The sequence below is a fragment of the Syngnathus typhle genome, linkage group LG3, assembly GCF_033458585.1.
Source record: "Syngnathus typhle isolate RoL2023-S1 ecotype Sweden linkage group LG3, RoL_Styp_1.0, whole genome shotgun sequence".
Taxonomy (NCBI): Eukaryota; Metazoa; Chordata; class Actinopteri; order Syngnathiformes; family Syngnathidae; genus Syngnathus; species Syngnathus typhle.
Window position 1 is genome coordinate 14,272,992 of NC_083740.1, and position 22,471 is coordinate 14,295,462.

At 40.6% G+C, this 22,471-nt stretch overlaps 1 protein-coding gene across 1 annotated transcript in view; it reads right to left on the reverse strand.

Annotated features, from left to right (window-relative positions):
- The window catches only part of LOC133151396 (teneurin-3), a 286,876-nt gene that overhangs the window by 230,780 nt on the left and 33,625 nt on the right, over positions 1–22,471 (reverse strand). The window contains exons 4-6 of the mRNA XM_061274374.1: positions 18,663–18,782; positions 9,389–9,469; positions 9,161–9,285 (exon numbers count right to left, since the gene is read on the reverse strand). Of these exons, the coding sequence (XP_061130358.1) occupies positions 9,161–9,285; positions 9,389–9,469; positions 18,663–18,782 (326 nt within the window). The remainder of the gene's footprint in view (positions 1–9,160; positions 9,286–9,388; positions 9,470–18,662; positions 18,783–22,471) is intronic.

Genomic DNA, 22,471 nt, shown 5'->3' on the forward strand with positions numbered 1-22,471 from the left:
AAATTTTAGAGAATTTTGGTTGAATTTCAAAATAAAAGATGTGAAGTTTTTGGTAAGTGGGAAGTTGTGGAATAGGTAGAGAAAAGATGAACAGTTGAAAGTTGGAATGGGTTGAATCGGTTGAAAAATGTAGAAATGAGAAGGGAAAAGGGAAAAAGGAATAGAGTGTGAATTTCAAAATAAAAGATGAAAACGTGAAAATGTTGAATTTGGCAAGTTTGGGAATGTCCCCAATGTGATTTGAATGTGTTGAATTATGTGAATTTCAAACTGGAACAACATAAATGTGAAATGTTGAATCTGCCATTAAGAATGAATGGGGCAAAAATCGCCGTAAATTTGTGAATTTTGCGAAAACGGAAAATTTTTGGAAGGAAAAAAATCTAAGCAGTGTTGCCATGAATATTTGGAATAAGTGAAAAGTGGAATGGAGTGAATCGGTTGAAGTATGTGGAAGTAGTTAAGCGCCGAAAAAGTGGGCAGAATAAGTAGAATAATAATAACTAGAATTTGCAATTCCTGAAGGAATTGCGTGTGAAGGTGAAGAAGTTGAATAAATATTTAAGGAATGTTGCAGAATGATGTTGAAACGAGTTGAATCGGTTGAAAAATGTAGAAATGAGAAGGGAAAAAGGAATTGGGTGTGAATTTCAAAATAAAAGATGTGAAATTTTTGGTAAGTTGTGGAATAGGTAGAAAAAAGATGAACAGTTGAAAGTTGGAATGGGTTGAATCGGTTGAAAAATGTAGAAATGAGAAGGGAAAAAGGAATTGGGTGTGAATTTCAAAATAAAAGATGTGAAGTTTTTGGTAAGTCGGAAGTTGTGGAATAGGTAGAAGAATGATGAACAGTTGAAAGTTGGAATGGGTTGAATCGGTTGAAAAATGTAGAAATGAGAAGGGAAAAAGGAAGTGGGTGTGAATTTCAAAATAAAAGATGTGAAGTTTTTGGTAAGGGGGAAGTTGTGGAATAGGTAGAAAAATGATGAACAGTTGAAAGTTGGAATGGGTTGAATCAGTTGAAAAATGTAGAAATGAGAAGGGAAAAAGGAATTGGGAGTGAATTTCAAAATAAAAGATGTGAATTTTTTGGTAAGTGGGAAGTTGTGGAATAGGTAGAAAAATGATGAACAGTTGAAAGTTGGAATGGGTTGAATCGGTTGAAAAATGTAGAAATTAGAGTAGAAAAACGAAATTTTAGAGAATTTTGGTTGAATTTCAAAATAAAAGATGTGAAGTTTTTGGTAAGTGGGAAGTTGTGGAATAGGTAGGCAAAAGATGACTAGTTGGAAGTTGGAACGAGTGGAATCGGTGGAAAAATGTAGAAGTTAGAAGTGAAAAAGGAAATTTTATGAAATTTTGCAAAATTTTATGCAAATATTAAAAGTGAAAACGTGAAAATTTTGAATTTGGGAAGTTTGGGAATGTCCCCAATGTGATTTGAATGTGTTGAATGATGTGAATTTCAAACTGGAACAACGTAAATGTGAAATGTTGAATCTGCCATTAAGAATGAATGGGGCAAAAATCGCCATAAATTTATGAATTATGCGAAAACGGAAAATTTTTGGAACGAGAAAAATGTGAGCAGTCGTGCCATGAATATTTGGAATAAGTGAAAAGTGGAATGGAGTGAATCGGTTGAAGTATGTGGAAGTAGTTAAGCGTCAAAAAAGTGGGCAGAAGATGTTGAATAATAATAAAGGACAGGAATAACAATAGTGTGAAGGTCTTCACCTTCACACTAATAAAGGACAGGAATAACAATAGTGTGAAGGTCTTCACCTTCACACTAATAATAAAGGACAGGAATAACAATAGTGTGAAGGTCTTCACCTTCACACTAATAATAAAGGACAGGAATAACAATAGTGTGAAGGTCTTCACCTTCACACTAATAAAGGACAGGAATAACAATAGTGTGAAGGTCTTCACCTTCACACTAACTAGAATTTGCAATTCCTGAAGGAATTGCGTGTGAAGGTGAAGAAGTTGAATAAATATTGAAGGAATGCTGCAGAATGATGTTGAAACGAGTTGAATCGGTTGAAAAATGTAGAAATGAGAAGGGAAAAAGGAAATAGAGTAGAATTGGGTGTGAATTCCAAAATAAAAGATGTGAAGTTTTTGGGAAGTGGGAAGTTGTGGAATAGGTAGCAAAATGATGAACAGTTGAAAGTTGGAATGGGTTGAATCGGTTGAAAAATGTAGAAATGAGAAGGGAAAAAGGAAATAGAGTAGAATTGGGTGTGAATTTCAAAATAAAAGATGTGAAGTTTTTGGGAAGTGGGAAGTTGTGGAATAGGTAGAAAAATGATGAACAGTTGAAAGTTGGAATGGGTTGAATCGGTTGAAAAATGTAGAAATGAGAAGGGAAAAAGGAATTGGGTGTGAATTTCAAAATAAAAGATGTGAAGTTTTTGGTAAGTGGGAAGTTGTGGAATAGGTAGAAAAATGATGAACAGTTGAAAGTTGGAATGGGTTGAATCGGTTGAAAAATGTAGAAATGAGAAGGGAAAGGAAATATTGGAGAATTGGGTCTGAATTTCAAAATAAAAGATGTGAAGTTTTTGGGGAGTTGAGGAATAGGTAGAAAAATGATGAACAGTTGAAAGTTGGAATGGGTTGAATCGGTTGAAAAATGTAGAAATTAGAGTAGAAAAACGAAATTTTAGAGAATTTTGGTTGAATTCCAAAATAAAAGATGTGAAGTTTTTGGTAAGTGGGAAGTTGTGGAATAGGTAGGCAAAAGATGAACAGTTGAAAGTTGGAACGAGTTGAATCGGTGGAAAAATGTAGAAGTTAGAAGTGAAAAATGAAATTTTATGAAATTTTGCAAAATTTTATGCAAATTTTAAAAGTGAAAACGTGAAAATTTTGAATTTGGGAAGTTTGGGAATGTCCCCAATGTGATTTGAATGTGTTGAATTATGTGAATTTCAAACTGGAACAACGTAAATGTGAAATGTTGAATCTGCCATTAAGAATGAATGGGGCAAAAATCGCCATAAATTTGTGAATTATGCGAAAACGGAAAATTTTTGGAACGAGAAAAATGTGAGCACCCATGCCATGAATTTTTGGAATAAGTGAAAAGTGGAATGGAGTGAATCGGTTGAAGTATGTGGAAGTAGTTAATGGACAAAAAAGTGAGCGGAAGATGTTGAATAATAATAAAGGACAGGAATAACAATAGTGTGAAGGTCTTCACCTTCACACTAATAAAGGACAAGAATAACAATAGTGTGAAGGTCTTCACCTTCACACTAACTAGAATTTGCAATTCCTGAAGGAATTGCGTGTGAAGGTGAAGAAGTTGAATAAATATTTAAGGAATGTTGCAGAATGATGTTGAAACGAGTTGAATCGGTTGAAAAATGTAAAAATGAGAAGGGAAAAAGGAATTGGGTGTGAATTTCAAAATAAAAGATGTGAAGTTTTTGGTAAATTGTGGAATAGGTAGAAAAAAGATGAACAGTTGAAAGTTGGAATGGGTTGAAACGGTAGAAAAATGTAGAAATGAGAAGGGAAAAGGGAATTGGGTGTGAATTTCAAAATAAAAGATGTGAAGTTTTTGGTAAGTGGGAATTTGTGGAATAGGTAGAAAAATGATGAAGAGTTGAAAGTTGGAATGGGTTGAATCGGTTGAAAAATGTAGAAATGAGAAGGGAAAAAGGAATTGGGTGTGAATTTCAAAATAAAAGACGTGAAGTTTTTGGTAAGTGGGAAGTTGTGGAATAGGTAGAAAAATGATGAACAGTTGAAAGTTGGAATGGGTGTAATCGGTTGACAAATGTAGAAATGAGAAGGGAAAAAGGAATTGGGTGTGAATTTCAAAATAAAAGATGTGAAGTTTTTGGTAAGTGGGAAGTTGTGGAATAGGTAGAAAAATAATGAACAGTTGAAAGTTGGAATGGGTTGAATCGGTTGAAAAATGTAGAAATGAGGAGGGAAAAAGGAATTGGGTGTGAATTTCAAAATAAAAGACGTGAAGTTTTTGGTAAGTGGGAAGTTGTGGAATAGGTAGAAAAATGATGAACAGTTGAAAGTTGGAATGGGTTGAATCGGTTGAAAAATGTAGAAATGAGAAGGGAAAAGGGAATTGTGTGAATTTCAAAATAAAAGATGTGAAGTTTTTGGGAAGTTGTGGAATAGGTAGAAAAATGATGAACAGTTGAAAGTTGGAATGGGTTGAATCGGTTGAAAAATGTAGAAATGAGAAGGGAAAAAGGAATTGGGTGTGAATTTCAAAATAAAAGACGTGAAGTTTTTGGTAAGTGGGAAGTTGTGGAATAGGTAGAAAAATGATGAACAGTTGAAAGTTGGAATGGGTGTAATCGGTTGAAAAATGTAGAAATGAGAAGGGAAAAAGGAATTGGGTGTGAATTTCAAAATAAAAGATGTGAAGTTTTTGGTAAGTGGGAAGTTGTGGAATAGGTAGAAAAATAATGAACAGTTGAAAGTTGGAATGGGTTGAATCGGTTGAAAAATGTAGAAATGAGAAGGGAAAAAGGAATTGGGTGTGAATTTCAAAATAAAAGACGTGAAGTTTTTGGTAAGTGGGAAGTTGTGGAATAGGTAGAAAAATGATGAACAGTTGAAAGTTGGAATGGGTTGAATCGGTTGAAAAATGTAGAAATGAGAAGGGAAAAGGGAATTGTGTGAATTTCAAAATAAAAGATGTGAAGTTTTTGGGAAGTTGTGGAATAGGTAGAAAAATGATGAACAGTTGAAAGTTGGAATGGGTTGAATCGGTTGAAAAATGTAGAAATGAGAAGGGAAAAAGGAATTGGGTGTGAATTTCAAAATAAAAGATGTGAAGTTTTTGGGAAGTTGTGGAATAGGTAGAAAAATGATGAACAGTTGAAAGTTGGAATGGGTTGAATCGGTTGAAAAATGTAGAAATTAGAGTAGAAAAACGAAAATTTTGAGAATTTTGGTTGAATTTCAAAATAAAAGATGTGAAGTTTTTGGTAAGTGGGAAGTTGTGGAATAGGTAGGCAAAAGATGAACAGTTGAAAGTTGGAACGAGTTGAATCGGTGGAAAAATGTAGAAGTTAGAAGTGAAAAACGAAATTTTATGAAATTTTGCAAAATTTTATGCAAATTTTAAAAGTGAAAACGTGAAAATTTTGAATTTGGCAAGTTCGGGAATGTCCCCAATGTGATTTGAATGTGTTGAATGATGTGAATTTCAAACAGGAACAACGTAAATGTGAAATGTTGAATCTGCCATTAAGAATGAATGGGGCAAAAATCGCCATAAATTTGTGAATTATGCGAAAACGGAAAATTTTTGGAACGAAACAAATGTGAGCACCCATGCCATGAATTTTTGGAATAAGTGAAAAGTGGAATGGAGTGAATCGGGTGAAGTATGTGGAACTAGTTAAGCGGCGAAAAAGTGAGCGGAATAAGTAGTATAATAACTAGAATTTGCAATTCCTGAAGGAATTGCGTGTGAAGGTGAAGAAGTTGAATAAATATTTAAGGAATGTTGCAGAATGATGTTGAAACGAGTTGAATCGGTTGAAAAATGTAGAAATGAGAAGGGAAAAAGGAACTGGGTGTGAATTTCCAAATAAAAGATGTGAAGTTTTTGTTAAGTTGTGGAATAGGTAAAGAAATGATGAACAGTTGAAAGTTGGAATGGGTTGAATCGGTTGAAAAATGTAGAAATGAGAAGGGAAAAAGGAATTGGGTGTGAATTTCAAAATAAAAGACGTGAAGTTTTTGGTAAGTGGGAAGTTGTGGAATAGGTAGAAAAATGATGAACAGTTGAAAGTTGGAATGGGTTGAATCGGTTGAAAAATGTAGAAATGAGAAGGGAAAAAGGAATTGGGTGTGAATTTCAAAATAAAAGATGTGAAGGTTTTGGGAAGTTGTGGAATAGGTCGGAAAATGATGAACAGTTGAAAGTTGGAATGGGTTGAAAAATGTAGAAATTAGAGTAGAAAAACAAAATTTTAGAGAATTTTGGTTGAATTTCAAAATAAAAGATGTGAAGTTTTTGGTAAGTGGGAAGTTGTGGAATAGGTAGGCAAAAGATGAATAGTTGAAAGTTGGAACGAGTTGAATCGGTGGAAAAATGTAGAAGTTAGAAGTGAAAAACGAAATTTTATGAAATTTTGCAAAATTTTATGCAAATTTTAAAAGTGAAAACGTGAAAATTTTGAATTTGGCAAGTTCGGGAATGTCCCCAATGTGATTTGAATGTGTTGAATGATGTGAATTTCAAACAGGAACAACGTAAATGTGAAATGTTGAATCTGCCATTAAGAATGAATGGGGCAAAAATCGCCGTAAATTTGTGAATTTTGCGAAAACGGAAAATTTTTGGAACGAGAAAAATGTGAGCACCCATGTCATGAATATTTGGAATAAGTGAAAAGTGGAACGGAGTGAATCGGTTGAAGTATGTGGAACTAGTTAAGCGACAAAAAAGTGAGCGGAATAAGTAGAATAATAAAGGACAGGAATAACAATAGTGTGAAGGTCTTCACCTTCACACTAATAAAGGACAGGAATAACAATAGTGTGAAGGTCTTCACCTTCACACTAATAAAGGACAGGAATAACAATAGTGTGAAGGTCTTCACCTTCACACTAATAATAATAGAGAATGGTGTAGAATAACATATGTGTGAAGGCCTTCGCCTTCACACAATAACAGTGTCGTATTTTATGAGAATCACTGATAGCAGTTTTTTAGTGAATTATTATTAGACTTAGACTTAGACTTAGACAGACTTTATTGTCATTTTGTAAACACTCATGAGTGAATGACATATCGGCTGGATAAAAAGTGACATATCTATATAAATATGAAATAAGATAAGATAAATAAGATAAATATAAAGTGCAGCAATGAAGGAAACAAAAACAGTATCTACGAAGTGCGCAGGGGAATGCTAGGTTGACTGTTCAACAGTCTGACGACAGTAGAGAAAAAACTATTGCAGAACCTGGTAGACCTGCAGCGGATGCTGCGAAACCTCTTCCCAGAGGGTAGCAGGGAGAACAGTCCTTGGTGGGGGTATTATTATTTTTTTAATGCTGTTCATAAATGCATTTGTTTTCAAAAAACCTGTTTGGAATATCCATGCTTTACTACCTACTAAAGGCCAAAATCTTTTATGCAATGACCTTTACAGGTCGCTTATGACTTCACACAAAGCCTACGTCCATCTGCTCCTGGTTCGGCCCTCCGGTCCAAATTTAGAACCCAGTTCGGCCCGCGAGTCAAAAAGTTTGCCCACCCCTGGTTTAGCCTGTTGTTGCTCGTTCATGACTGTTCTTGGTGTTGGATTTTGTCGAATAAATTGCCCCCCAAAATGCGACTTATACTCCGGAGCTACTGAAATATGTTTTTTTTCACTTTTTTGGGCATTTTATGGCTGGTGCGACTTATACTCCGGTGCGACTTTTAGTCCGAAAATTACGGTACACCATTGTATTTGTCAAATACTATCTTTAGAAGCTAGGTTCCTTTTCTTTTCTCTTATTGTTTTAAGTTCTCACTCGCCTTCTGCGCGAGGTGTGTTCAATGACCACTCACACGGTCGGAAAACTCATTAATTGCACTAAAAAGAAACGAGTTTGTGAGCACATTGCAGGGAGTATGTGGAAACATACAAAAATTTATTAGCCTGACATTTTCTGCGTCTTCTCCGTGGTATGTTTAGCAAGTGTAGAAAATTAGAACAGGTTCCCCCCTCCCAAAGCAAAGTTAGGAGGTCAAGAATAAAGTGACATTTAATGTTTGTTATATATAATCCATCGATCGTCCTTTATGTCAACAATGCCGGCCGGTTCCGCCGCTGACGGCACTTGCACTTCAAAATATTCCACAGGCCCATATAACGATATATAAATTATATATCAAATAACTATTATACAAGCAATAATATTATCAAACCATCTGTGTCAGTCCAAATCATTAAATCCATCGATCAAATCCCTCGTCCTTTGTCAGCAACGCTGCGCGTGCGCCCTGACGTCAGCCTCGTCGTTATTCCACAGATCCAGTATATAACTATATTGTAGCGTTAACAAAGTACAAGGAAAGACGTGGGTTTATTTAACAAAACATGAGTTCAACGAGCCAACAATGTAATGATAAAAACATATACATGTTGCTACACGAAATAAAATGTATCAAATAACTAACATAAATAGTTCACTGCCACACGGCCCCAAGCACCGGCGTCGACTTTTAGGCGTGGACTTCCATCCCCGGGGGTGACACTTCCAGCCACGGAGGTGGAAGAGAGCTCCATAGAATAGGACCGGGCGTGCATAAAAGCCATGTCCGAGTCCCATCCACCGTCCCCGGACAGCCATCCGGTCGAGCGCCGGCCCCCGACTTCCATCCACGGAGGTGAAAGAGAGCTCCGTAGAGTAGGACCGGGCGTGCGTAAAAGCCATGTCCGAGCCCCATCCACCGTCCCCGGACAGCCACACAGCCGAGCGCCGGCCCCCAACTTCCATCCATGGAGGTGAAAGAGAGCTCCGTAGAGTAGGACCGGGCGTGCGTAAAAGCCACAATCGTTTTTCAAACCTTCTGTGTCACTCGAAATCATTAAATCCTTCAAACTCTTCGTCCTCCGTGTCACTTACAAACAAAGCCGCTAATGATGCCGGTAGTACGTGGGGCCCTTCGTCATCTTCGTCATCCCGTGATCGAATCTTTGTCCTTGATGTAAACAACCGCCGCGCCGCTCCGCTGACGTCACTTGAAATTCAAATTACAGTAATCCCTTGCTACATCGCGGTTTGTTTATCACCATTTCACTTTTTTTGGGGGGGGGGGGAATTTTGAAAATTTATGAAAAGATTTAGATATAAGTCGCTCCTCAGTATAAGTCTCCCTCCCACCCAAACTATGAAAAAAAATGCGACTTATAGTCCGAAAAATACGGTAACTGTGGTGATTAATGAAATGTCTTGGGTTTGTGAGAGGCTTATCACCTCATTATGAACAAAGAATCCACAAAGCACTTGGCCAAGATCAACTCACAAAGTTACTAAAAAGGGATCTGGGTCCGGTTAAATGCGAAGCAAAATTAGTCAATACTCTCTGCTAGCTAATGGGTTAATGTGTTATGGCGTGTGGGAGGGTGTGTATGACATGAAGAGGAAGATCTTGAACTGTTCGTACCTGTGTGTGTGAAGGTGGTAATCCTTTCCGTCCATACACTCCAACAAGAGCATCTTTCTGCACTGAGATGTTAAATTTCAGGAACTGTGGTTGGTCAATGTAAAGCTGTGACCGCCAAAACACACCTACAAATAGATCAGAAGAATAAAGCATGGACGTCAGTATCAGGTCAGTGATGTGGTGACATGACATTGACATAGGCTGTTTGAGTGCATGTGAGTAATTAACCTGGAGGGACATCTTGAATTGCTCTTCTGCCCACATCCACTTCTCCCGTGTCTATTGTATTATTTTCTAGGAGGATTTTACCTGCAGACAAGCAAATAATCACTATTATACCTGCAAGAAGTACATTCAGTTGGGACTGACATTATCCACAATGTAAGATTCATATTGAGCAATCTCGATTCAACATCTTGATATCACATTTCTCAGTGACAAATCTTGAGAAATTAAGACTCAACAAAAAAAACAAGACAATGTGATGCAATGTGAATACAGCTGAACCTCAATTTTACATGCTTCGATTCTACGCAATTTTCTGTCTAACGTGGTTTGGTAATGGACCCCAATTTATAAAGCTATAAAGACTGTATGAAGCTAAATGACTAGCGCTCAAACCTTAGCTCCAGTGATTTAATTTCCATGACTTCAGGCGTTAGATAAGAAGTCGGAACATCACTCCATTGTGCAACCACAGAGACGGCGATTGGTAAGGCCTGTTTGACCTTTATAACTGCTTCTGCTAATCAGATAGGACATCCCTACAAGATCGCTACCTCGATTGGTAATATACCGTATTGCCCCGAGTATAAGACGACCCTGATTATAAGACGACCCCCTCTTTTTAAAGACTCAACTTTGAAAATATGACTTTGAACACCAAATTTAATTTTCATACAGAAAATGATTACATCTGAAACAAATGATTATAACAATATAAGAGAGAAAAAGCATGTTATTTTACCTCATTCAAATCATGCAAAAACTGTCTATCACATCTTAATATCTGAACATTTGTAATGAATGGCTTCTGGTTTTTGAAATGTAAATAAACCAATCTACTGTGATAAAACAGAATTGCAGTAACTGCATTTTCCATCAAAGTGAAGTCTAACTGTAACTGTAGTCTTGAAACAAATCTGAATAAGGAAAAACATTGCAATAAAATAATGCAAACTGCTACCCCTATTGTTGGGGAAACTGAGGACTGTATAGGGGGTTGGCTCGGATGGTTATGCTCGGATGGTTATGCTCTTTTCGCCCCTGGGTGTCGGTCAGAACACAGGAGGGAAGACGTGGTTCAGTTTTGATTGCTTTACTGAATTAATGGCAAAAAAGTAACAGGCACTGTGGCTCATAGCGGCATACAGGCAAACTGGCAAAAGGGTATAGGCACATGTTTGGTCGTAAGGATGTGAGACCAGGTGTGTGTAGTGTAAATGGGTGAGTCTTTGGGTGTGTGAATGTGATTCTTGTGTGTGTGATTATTGTATGAAGCGTGTAAAGGGTGTGTGCGGTGTGTGTGTGTGTGTGGTGTGTGTGTGTGGTTCCGCAACAGACAGAAATACAGCACGTAAGTCAACGCTCAACTTCTGACGTCACACAACACTAGACGAAACACATTACATAACTAACTGCGCGTAACGGTTCCGCAATACTAAATAACCATGAATGAAATACTCTCGGCAACACACCAAACGTAAGTTATCGAGACAACAAAATACATTTGCTGGTGACCATCAGTCGCCGTGACGCTGCTTAACGGCTGTAGTCATGCGTGTACGCTGCTCGTACGATGGAAGGCAAACTTAAAGGAGCGCGCCAGAGCTGTCAATCAAACGGCACACACACGAAGCAAAACACGATCGGAGAAACGGCACAACAGTGCACAGCAGTAACAATGAAATGTATATACCGTTTTTTTCCGTGTATAGTGCGCCCCCATGTATAATACGCACCCTAAAAATGGCATGCTGATGCTGGAAAAAAGCCTGTACCCATGTATAATACGCACCCAATTTTTATGAATTTTTTTAAAATTTTTTTATTTTTTATTTTTTTTAAGTCCCAATGATCGTCACACACGCAGGGAGGCAATGGGTCCCATTTTTATAGTCTTTGGTATGGTCTTAACTAGGCTGGATGTAATTTTTTTTGTTGGCGTTGATTTCTCCGACTGCCCGTAAACGCACCACCGCGCTCCGTGCGCGCATGTGAAAAAGGCGTGCGGACGTGAAAAAGGCGGCTCTGTATGGGAGAGACGTTGAAGAGGAATAAAAACACCCTTGGAAACCAAAACTTGCCCCTCGTCGTGACTCGGAGCCGCAACAAATGTTTCAGATTTGTGTAGGGTACATTGTGACAGACAGCAAACGAGCAGGTGATCGAGCAAGCGTCTGATACGAGAGCATTGCGGTCACATGGAGCGTGTTTGAAGTGAACAGCAGAGAAGAAAGGAACAAGGCAAAGTGTTGTGAAATAAAATGCACAGAACGGATGCGCAAGACACGTCAGCTATATAAAGAGCGAGAGTTGTTTTCTTCCTATTAGTTTCAATTCACAGTTTAATTAGCAGTTTCAATCAGCAAATAACAAAATGCGTATTACAGGTAATATTTTATTTCACAACACTTTGCCTTGTTCCTTTGGTCTCTGCTGTTCATCCTAAAACACAAAGGCGCTCTTTAAGCAATGCGACAGTGAGCGCCTGGCACGCTGCGGTTGCGCGACCGCACCAAATTAAGCTCCCTGCGCAGTGCGCACTGAGGTCCACTTAAATTTTAGAAAGTACATCAGGACTTTAAAAATATCTTCTAAATTTCAGCGACGGCTCTGTCACAATAATGCGACGAGCGCGGTGCAGTTGGGCGGTCGGCGGCGCGCTACGGTTGAGCGTTCTCTCTCGCGCTCTCTCTCTCACTCTCTCTCGCTCTCGCACACACGCGCACACACGCACACGCGCACACACGCAAACCGGATATCATACGGAGGCCGCCATTACAGATGCGCAGAACGGATGTGCAAGACACGTCAGCTATATAAAGAGCGAGAGTTCAGTACCTAAATCCGTATTACAGGTAATATTTTATTTCACAACACTTTGCCTTGTTCCTTTCTTCTCTGCTGTTCACTTCAAACACGCTCCATGCGACCGCAATGCTCTCGTATCAGACGCTTGCTCGATCACCTGCTCGTTTGCTGTCTGTCACAATGTACCCTACACAAATCCGAAACATTTGTTGCGGCTCCGAGTCACGACGAGGGGCAAGTTTTGGTTTCCAAGGGTGTTTTTATTCCTCTTCAACGTCTCTCCCATACAGAGCCGCCTTTTTCACGTCCGCACGGAGCGCGGTGGTGCGTTTACGGGCAGTCGGAGAAATCAACGCCAACAAAAAAAATTACATCCAGCCTAGTTAAGACCATACCAAAGACTATAAAAATGGGACCCATTGCCTCCCTGCGTGTGTGACGATCATTGGGACTTAAAAAAAATAAAAAAAAAAATAAAATTAAAAAAAAAAATAATAATAATAAAAATTTTTGTACCCATGTATAATGCGCACCCCAGATTTTAGGAGAATAAATTAGTTAAATTTTGCGCACTATACACGGAAAAAAACGGTACCCGCTTTGTGTCAAAGACGCACACGATCACAGCAACATACCGTTTTTTTCCGTGTATAGTGCGCCCCCATGTATAGTACGCACCCCTAACAATGGCATGCTGATGCTGGAAAAAAGCTTGTACCCATGTATAATACGCACCCAATTTTTATGAATTTCTTTTTTAATTTTTTTTTTTTTTTTTTTTTTTTTTAAGTCCCAAAGATCGTCACACACGCAGGGAGGCAATGGGTCCCATTTTTTATAGTCTTTGGTATGGTCTTAACTAGGCTGGATGTAATTTTCTTTGTTGGCGTTGATTTCTCCGACTGCCCATAAACGCACCACCGCGCTCCGTGCGCATGGAGCGTGTTTGAAGTGAACAGCAGAGAAGAAAGGAACAAGGCAAAGTGTTGTGAAATAAAATATTACCTGTAATACGGATTTAGGTAGAGAACTGAACTCTCGCTCTTTATATAGCTGACGTGTCTTGCTCATCCGTTCTGCGCATCTGTAATGGCGGCCTCCGTATGATATCCGGTTTGCGTGTGTGCGAGAGCGAGAGAGAGCGAGAGAGAGAGCGCGCGAGAGAACGCTCAACCGTAGCGCGCCGTGACCGCCCAACTGCACCGGGCTGGTCGATTATTGTGACAGAGCCGTCGCTGAAATTTAGAAGATATTTTTAAAGTCCTGATGTACTTTCTAAAATTTAAGTGGACCTCAGTGCGCACTGCGCAGGGAGCTTAATTTGGTGCAGCGCGCCGGGCGCTCACTGTCGCATTGCTTAAAGAGCGCCTTTGTGTTTTAGGATGAACAGCAGAGACCAAAGGAACAAGGCAAAGTGTTGTGAAATAAAATATTACCTGTAATACGCATTTTGTTATTTGCTGATTGAAACTGCTAATTAAACTGTGAATTGAAACTAATAGGAAGAAAACAACTCTCGCTCTTTATATAGCTGACGTGTCTTGCGCATCCGTTCTGTGCATTTTATTTCACAACACTTTGCCTTTCTTCTCTGCTGTTCACTTCAAACACGCTCCATGCGACCGCAATGCTCTCGTATCAGACGCTTGCTCGATCACCTGCTCGTTTGCTGTACCGTGCGCGCACGAAGCGCGGTGGTGCGTTTACGGGCAGTCGGAGAAATCAACGCCAACAAAAAAAATTACATCCAGCCTAGTTAAGACCATACCAAAGACTATAAAAATGGGACCCATTGCCTCCCTGCGTGTGTGACGATCATTGGGACTTAAAAAAAAAAAAAAAAAAAAAAATTAAAAAAAAAAAAAATTTTTTTTTTTTCTTTTGTACCCATGTATAATGCGCACCCCGGATTTTAGGACAATAAATTGGTAAAATTTTGCGCACTATACACGGAAAAAAACGGTACTCAATCGATACCAGCAACCTTTAACTTACCGCTGCGCACAAGTGAATGGGTATAATGTCTAGACCCCGATTTTAAGACGACCCCCACTTTTTCAGTCTTATTTCAATGCAAAAAACATCGTCTTATATTTGGGCCGATACAGTAATATTTCTTTGTAATTTGTAATAATTACCGTTTTTTTCCGTGTATAGTGCGCAATATTTTACTAATTTATTGTCCTAAAATCTGGGGTGCGTATTATACATGGGTACAAAAAAAAATTTTTAAATTTTTTTTTTTAATTTTTTTTTTTTTTTTTTTTTTTAAGTCCCAATGATCGTCACACACGTAGGGAGGCAATGGGTCCCATTTTTATAGTCTTTGGTATGGTCTTAACTAGGCTGGATGTAATTTTTTTTGTTGGCGTTGATTTCTCCGACTGCCCGTAAACGCACCACCGCGCTTCGTGCGCGCACGGGACAGCAAACGAGCAGGTGATCGAGCAAGCGTCTGATACGAGAGCATTGCGGTCGCATGGAGCGTGTTTGAAGTGAACAGCAGAGAAGAAAGGCAAAGTGTTGTGAAATAAAATGCACAGAACGGATGCGCAAGACACGTCAGCTATATAAAGAGCGAGAGTTATTTTCTCCCTATTAGTTTCAATTCACAGTTTAATTAGCAGTTTCAATCAGCAAATAACAAAATGCGTATTACAGGTAATATTTTATTTCACAACACTTTGCCTTGTTCCTTTGGTCTCTGCTGTTCATCCTAAAACACAAAGGCGCTCTTTAAGCAATGCGACAGTGAGCGCCCGGCGCGCTGCGGTTGCGCGACCGCACCAAATTAAGCTCCCTGCGCAGTGCGCACTGAGGTCCACTTAAATTTTAGAAAGTACATCAGGACTTTAAAAATATCTTCTAAATTTCAGCGACGGCTCTGTCACAATAATCGACCAGCCCGGTGCAGTTGGGCGGTCGGCGGCGCGCTACGGTTGAGCGTTCTCTCGCACGCTCTCTCTCTCTCGCTCTCTCTCGCTCTCGCACACACGCAAACCGGATATCATACGGAGGCCGCCATTACAGATGCGCAGAACGGATGCGCAAGACACGTCAGCTATATAAAGAGCGAGAGTTCAGTTCTCTACCTAAATCCGTATTACAGGTAATATTTTATTTCACAACACTTTGCCTTGTTCCTTTCTTCTCTGCTGTTCACTTCAAACACGCTCCATGCGCACGGAGCGCGGTGGTGCGTTTACGGGCAGTCGGAGAAATCAACGCCAACAAAAAAAATTACATCCAGCCTAGTTAAGACCATACCAAAGACTATAAAAATGGGACCCATTGCCTCCCTGCGTGTGTGACGATCATTGGGACTTAAAAAAAAAAAAAAAAAAAGAAAAAAAATTAAAAATTTAAAAAAAAAAATCATAAAAATTGGGTGCGTATTATACATGGGTACAAGCTTTTTTCCAGCATCAGCATGCCATTTTTAGGGGTGCGTACTATACATGGGGGCGCACTATACACGGAAAAAAACGGTATATCATATTAATGCTCACATTTTTAAATGTTTCTACATTCCCAACTGCAATTTTCCCCATACATTTGTATGCATAGATCTGATTTAGACCTCAAGATTTTCGAAACAACGTGCTTTTAGGGTTAATGCGATTCCCAAATTCTGGTCCCCAAAGTCCGCATGAACTCAAGGTTCAGCTGTAACTTAGTAAAGCAAATCCATTTGTTACAAATTGTGGAACAAGCAGGTATATAATGGATATTTTGGGCTTTATGTTCAGTTTCACATGGATAGAGTTTAAGAAACAAGAGGCACTCATGTCACTTTTCAAGGTATCATACAGAAATTAACATTTACAACATCTGGGTGGTTAACCAGTATTAAGTGAAATATTTGCGGAAACTTTATCCCAGTGTAGACAGAGCACATGGCTGTTACATTGATTTTGTGGCAGCCTCCCAGCAGTGCTCTCTTTTCCACTTTATTTCCTTCTTTTCTCTTTCTTTCTATTTGTCCATTCGGCGATGCTGGTGCCTTCTACCGCACCTCGGCGTGTGCAGATCGGTTCGGATCGGATGTTTTTTTCCGTGGAAGCCGGATGGCTGCGCACATCGGTCGGGACCGGCGTGACTCAACGACAGCCATCCTGCTCATCCGGCCGATGCTGACCAGGTCCGGCCCCCGCGCCTTGGCCTCACATCCGCAACCCCTGTGAGAGGTCCGCTCCCTCGTGCTCGTCCGAACAAACGACCTTCACCATGCCTGCCCCTTGGTGACCATCTGTCCAGGACGCTGCTCACGCGTTTGCTTGTTTTGTGATGTTTTAACGATCCGCAACAACGGTCCATTGGGCACCGTTGGACTTGACTGCCCTTACACCTGTTAATGGACCCCGTGGAGGCTTATTTTGTGTGTTTTTGGGGTGTTCTTATAGTATTGAGGGTGGCTGGTTAGAGGGACCGTTTACAATATTTAGGCCTCTCACCAGCTGGTGCGCTGTTACATTTTTTCTTTGTTCTTATCTTGTTGCTTTGTTTGATGAGTTTTAACTTTCACACTTATTGGCTTTCTTTGTGGCACCGTTGTGTGTGGCAGCCTTTTATAGGAGCCTATTGAGTTGCGCTCGTGTCATCTGTGTGTCTTTATATACCCACTCTGTGGTATGAATGCTGCTGGGAACCTGAATTCCCCCCCCCCAGGATCAATAAAGTACCGTTTTTTTCCGTGTATAGTGCGCAAAATTTAACTAATTTATTGTCCTAAAATCTGGGGTGCGCATTATACATGGGTACAAAAAAATTTTTAATTTTTTTTTTTTTAATTTTTTTTTTTTTTTTTTTTTTTAAGTCCCAATGATCGTCACACACGTAGGGAGGCAATGGGTCCCATTTTTATAGTCTTTGGTATGGTCTTAACTAGGCTGGATGTAATTTTTTTTGTTGGCGTTGATTTCTCCGACTGCCCGTAAACGCACCACCGCGCTCCGCACGGGACAGCAAACGAGCAGGTGATCAAGCAAGCGTCTGATACGAGAGCATTGCGGTCGCATGGAGCGTGTTTGAAGTGAACAGCAGAGAAGAAAGTGTTGTGAAATAAAATGCACAGAACGGATGCGCAAGACACGTCAGCTATATAAAGAGCGAGAGTTGTTTTCTTCCTATTAGTTTCAATTCACAGTTTAATTAGCAGTTTCAATCAGCAAATAACAAAATGCGTATTACAGGTAATATTTTATTTCACAACACTTTGCCTTGTTCCTTTGGTCTCTGCTGTTCATCCTAAAACACAAAGGCGCTCTTTAAGCAATGCGACAGTGAGCGCCCGGCGCGCTGCGGTTGCGCGACCGCACCAAATTAAGCTCCCTGCGCAGTGCGCACTGAGGTCCACTTAAATTTTAGAAAGTACATCAGGACTTTAAAAATATCTTCTAAATTTCAGCGACGGCTCTGTCACAATAATCAACCAGCGCGGTGCAGTTGGGCGGTCGGCGGCGCGCTACGGTTGAGCGTTCTCTCGCTCGCTCTCGCTCTCTCTCGCTCTCGCACACACGCAAACGGGATATCATACGGAGGCCGCCATTACAGATGCGCAGAACGGATGCGCAAGACACGTCAGCTATATAAAGAGCGAGAGTTCAGTTCTCTACTTAAATCCGTATTACAGGTAATATTTTATTTCACAACACTTTGCCTTGTTCCTTTCTTCTCTGCTGTTCACTTCAAACACGCTCCATGCGACCGCAATGCTCTCATATCAGACGCTTGCTCGATCACCTGCTCGTTTGCTGTCCCGTGCGCGCACGGAGCGCGGTGGTGCGTTTACGGGCAGTCGGAGAAATCAACGCCAACAAAAAAAATTACATCCAGCCTAGTTAAGACCATACCAAAGACTATAAAAATGGGACCCATTGCCTCCCTGCGTGTGTGACGATCATTGGGACTTAAAAAAAAAAAAAAAAAAAAAAATTAAAATTTTCTTTTAAAAAAATTCATAAAAATTGGGTGCGTATTATACATGGGTACAAGCTTTTTTCCAGCATCAGCATGCCATTTTTAGGGGTGCGTACTATACATGGGGGCGCACTATACACGGAAAAAAACGGTATCAATCAATCAATTGACCTGTAATATACAACAAATGTTACTACCATGTTTGAATATTTGGTTTAAGTATGATAATTAATCGGCTTCTCATAAAAATCCTGATGTATCAAACCAACATATACACTTATAAATATAACAGTCACGGTTACTTTTACAAAATCCAATAAATGTCTTGTTTCTCGGACTTTTATGGTATCAGCAGCGTTGCTCTTCTTCCCTTGACACTAACAAAAAAGAGCTGAGACTATCTTTAAACCAGCTAAATACATATAGCGGAAAGCAGTCATTGTTGTTACAATTTCAAACAAATACGTATGCTTAGCCATCTGTTCAGATTCATCTTTGAATTTATAAAAGTTAATAAACCAATCAGATTGTTCTTTAAGAAAAGACTTACCATTGTCTGTGGATATCATGAAGGTGTTGGGAGTTGTATCTCTTCCCACTCCTTCATTTTCAAACGCTCCATATCCCTCACTCTCCTGGAGCTGCCAGTTCAGACCAAACAGGTGCATTGCTGCAGAGAAAGGAGGAACGTGAGAACGTGAGAGCAAAAAGCAGGAGCAAGTGCACCACAAAATGAATAGCAAGCAATTATGGAAATATTGAAACTATAGAAGGGGTAAGGCAAAGGAAATCAACGAATAAGGAAATTTAGTCAGATAACTTTTTTCATTTTGGTCGCCAGAATAAAAAATGTAAAAAGGTTACATTTTTATATATATGTACTAAATTTTCCGGACTATAAGTCGTTACGGAGTATAAGTCACACCAGCCATAAAATGCATTATAAAGAAGGAAAATACGTATACACACACATATATATATATATATATATATATATATATATATATATAGTCGAGGTGGTTCTGAGCCAATCGGGTTTGAGTTGACTTTGACCGTATAGGGCGAGCACGCGCCCGCGTTATTTATTGATTAGTTGTTGAGCGTGAAAAGCAGTTGAAGAGAAGGCCATAAAGTCCAGATTTATATATATATATATATATACACACACACACACACACATATATATATATATATATACACACACACACACACACACACACACACACATATATATATATATACATATATATATATATATATATATACATATATAAAAATAAAAAAATTCCCCTCTCACCCTCCGCGGGTGGTTTTTCCACTCCAAGCTCGGGTCCTCTACCAGAGGCCTGGGAGCTTGAGGGTTCTGCGCAGTATTTTGGCTGTTCCTAGCACTGCACTCTTCTGGACTGAGATGTCTGATGTTGTTCCTGGAATCTGCTGTAGCCACTCCTCCAGTTTGGGGGTCACTGCCCCAAGTGCCCCAATGACCACGGGCACCACTGAGGCCTTCACTTTCCAGGCCTTCTCAAGCTCTTCTTTGAGGCCCTGGTATTTCTCTAGCTTCTCAAGTTCTTTTTTCCTGATGTTGCCATCGCTTGGTATTGCTACATCCACTACAACGGCCTTCTTCTGCTGTTTGTCCACCACCACAATGTCCGGTTGGTTCGCCATCACCATCTTGTCAGTCTGGATCTGGAAGTCCCACAGGATCTTGGCTCGCCCATTCTCTGCCACCTTAGGGGGTGCTTCCCACTTTGACCTTGGGGCTTCCAGTCCATACTCTGCACAGATGTTCCTGTACACTATGCCAGCCACTTGGTTATGACGTTCCATGTATGCTTTCCCTGCTAGCATCTTACACCCTGCTGTTATGTGCTGGACTGTCTCAGGGGCCTCTTTGCACAGCCTACACCTTGGGTCTTGTCTGGTGTGGTAGATCTTGGCCTCTATTGCTCTGGTGTTCAGAGCCTGTTCCTGTGCAGCCATGATGAGTGCCTCTGTGCTGTCCTTCAGTCCAGCTTTTTCCAGCCATTGGTAGGATTTCTTGATGTCGGCCACTTCACTTATCTGCCGATGGTACATCCCATGTAGGGGTTTGTCCTCCCATGATGGTGTCTCTAGCCACTCTTCCTCTGTTTGCCATTGTCTGAGACATTCACTGAGCACGTCATTCGTTCGGGCCTTTTCCTTGATGTACTCATGGATCTTGGCTGTTTCATCCCGAACAGTGGCTCTCACACTCAGTAGTCCTCGGCCTCCTTCTTTACGGCTAGTGTACAGTCTCAGGGTGCTGGACTTAGGGTGGAACCCTCCGTGCATGGTTAGGAGCTTCCGTGTCTTGACATCTGTGGTCTGCGTCTCTTCCTTTGGCCAGCTTATTATTCCTGCAGGGTATCTGATGACTGGCAGGGCGTAGCTGTTTATTGCCCGGATCTTGTTCTTGCCATTTAGCTGACTTCTGAGGACTTGCCTTACTCGTTGTAGGTATTTGGCTGTGGCTCCTCTCCTTGTGGCTTCATCGAGGTTGCCATTTGCTTGTTGGATACCAAGGTACTTGTAGCTGTCCTCAATGTCTGTTATTGTTCCTTCTGGGAGTGAGACCCCTTCTGTATGGACTACCTTCCCTCTCTTTGTCACCATGCGACCGCACTTCTCTAGTCCGAATGACATTCCAATGTCTGTGCTGTAGATCCTGGTTGTGTGGATCAGTGAATCGATGTCTCGTTCGCTCTTGGCATACAACTTTATGTCATCCATGTATAGGAGGTGACTGATGGTGGCCCCATTTTTGAGTCGGTATCCGTAGCCAGTCTTGTTGATTATTTGGCTGAGGGGGTTCAGACCTATGCAGAACAGCAGTGGGGACAGAGCATCTCCTTGGTATATGCCACATTTGATGGAGACTTGTGCAATTGGCTTGTAATTGGCCTCAAGGGTTTTTTTCCACAGTCCCATCGAGTTTGCAATGAAGGCCCTCAGGTTCCTGTTGATGTTGTACAGTTCCAAGCATTCAGTGATCCATGAGTGTGGCATGGAGTCGTAGGCTTTCTTGTAATCAATCCAGGCAGTGCACAGGTTGGTGTGTCGAGTCTTGCAGTCTTGGGCGACTGTTCCGTCAACCAGCAGCTGGTGTTTGGCTCCTCTGGTATTGCTGCCTATGCCTTTCTGTGTTGTGCTCATGTATTGAGCCATGTGTACACTTATCTTAGCCGCTATGATGCCTGACATGATCTTCCATGTTGTAGGGAGACAGGTTATTGGCCGATAGTTGGATGGGTCTGTACCCTTTGCGGGATCCTTCAGGATCAGGATTGTGCGTCCTTCAGTTAACCATTCGGGGTGAGTTCCAACTTTTAGTAGCTGGTTCATTTGTTCTGCTAGGCGCTCATGGAGTGCAGTGAGCTTCTTAATCCAGTAGGCATGGATCATATCTGGCCCGGGTGCTGTCCAGTTCTTCATACCTGAGACTCTCTCTTGGATGTCTGCCACAGTGATGGTAACTGGGTTCTGCTCAGGGTGGTTGCTGTGGTCTTCTCTTAGAGAGACTAGCCATTGTGCCTCACTGTTGTGTGATGTGTCCTTCTCCCATATGCCCTTCCAGTATTGCACAGTCTCCAGCCTTGGTGGGTCCGTTCTGCTGTTGTTACACTGCCATTGAGAGTACACTTTTCCTGGTTGGGTTGTGAAGAGCCTGTTTATTCGCCTGGCTTCACTTTCTCTTGTGTATCTCTTTAGGCGGCTGGACAGGGCTAGGAGCCTCTGTTTGGCAGTCGCCCGGTCAAACAAACCGGTTACAAACCGACACCGGCCCCCCATCAGAGAAGGGAAAAGTTATGTGGCCCTCACAGGAAAAAGTTTGGGGAACCCTGTTTTAAATGGTATGGCTGTCACGGAAAATTATTTTTAAAAAATGGTCCGCCAAAAAGGTTCCCGACCCCTGCTTTAAGCCAACTGAGCACAACAGTGTGTGTTTACAAACATGAGTAACATTAATGCTCCAGGGACAGGTGTCAGAACATATGCGTGCATACAATAACAAACGCTCACACAAGAGACACCAGATCATCAAAAAGTATGCGACAGTTAATCTATAACATGCTTCTTTTCATTTTTAATTAATCAGGGGGTCCCTCGTGTTTTTGTAGAAACCCTTAAATATTATTAGTACACTTATTAAGCCTGTTATTATTCTACTTACCATGACAAAAAGAGAGAGAGAAAAAAGGCTCCGTATCCTCCTCTATCATGATTAAACACAGTCCAATCCTGGTATGTCTGACCGAGGCCTATGAAAATTGTGAGGCACCCTGACATGTAAAAAATAAATAAATAAATAAATAAATAAATAAAATGTATCTA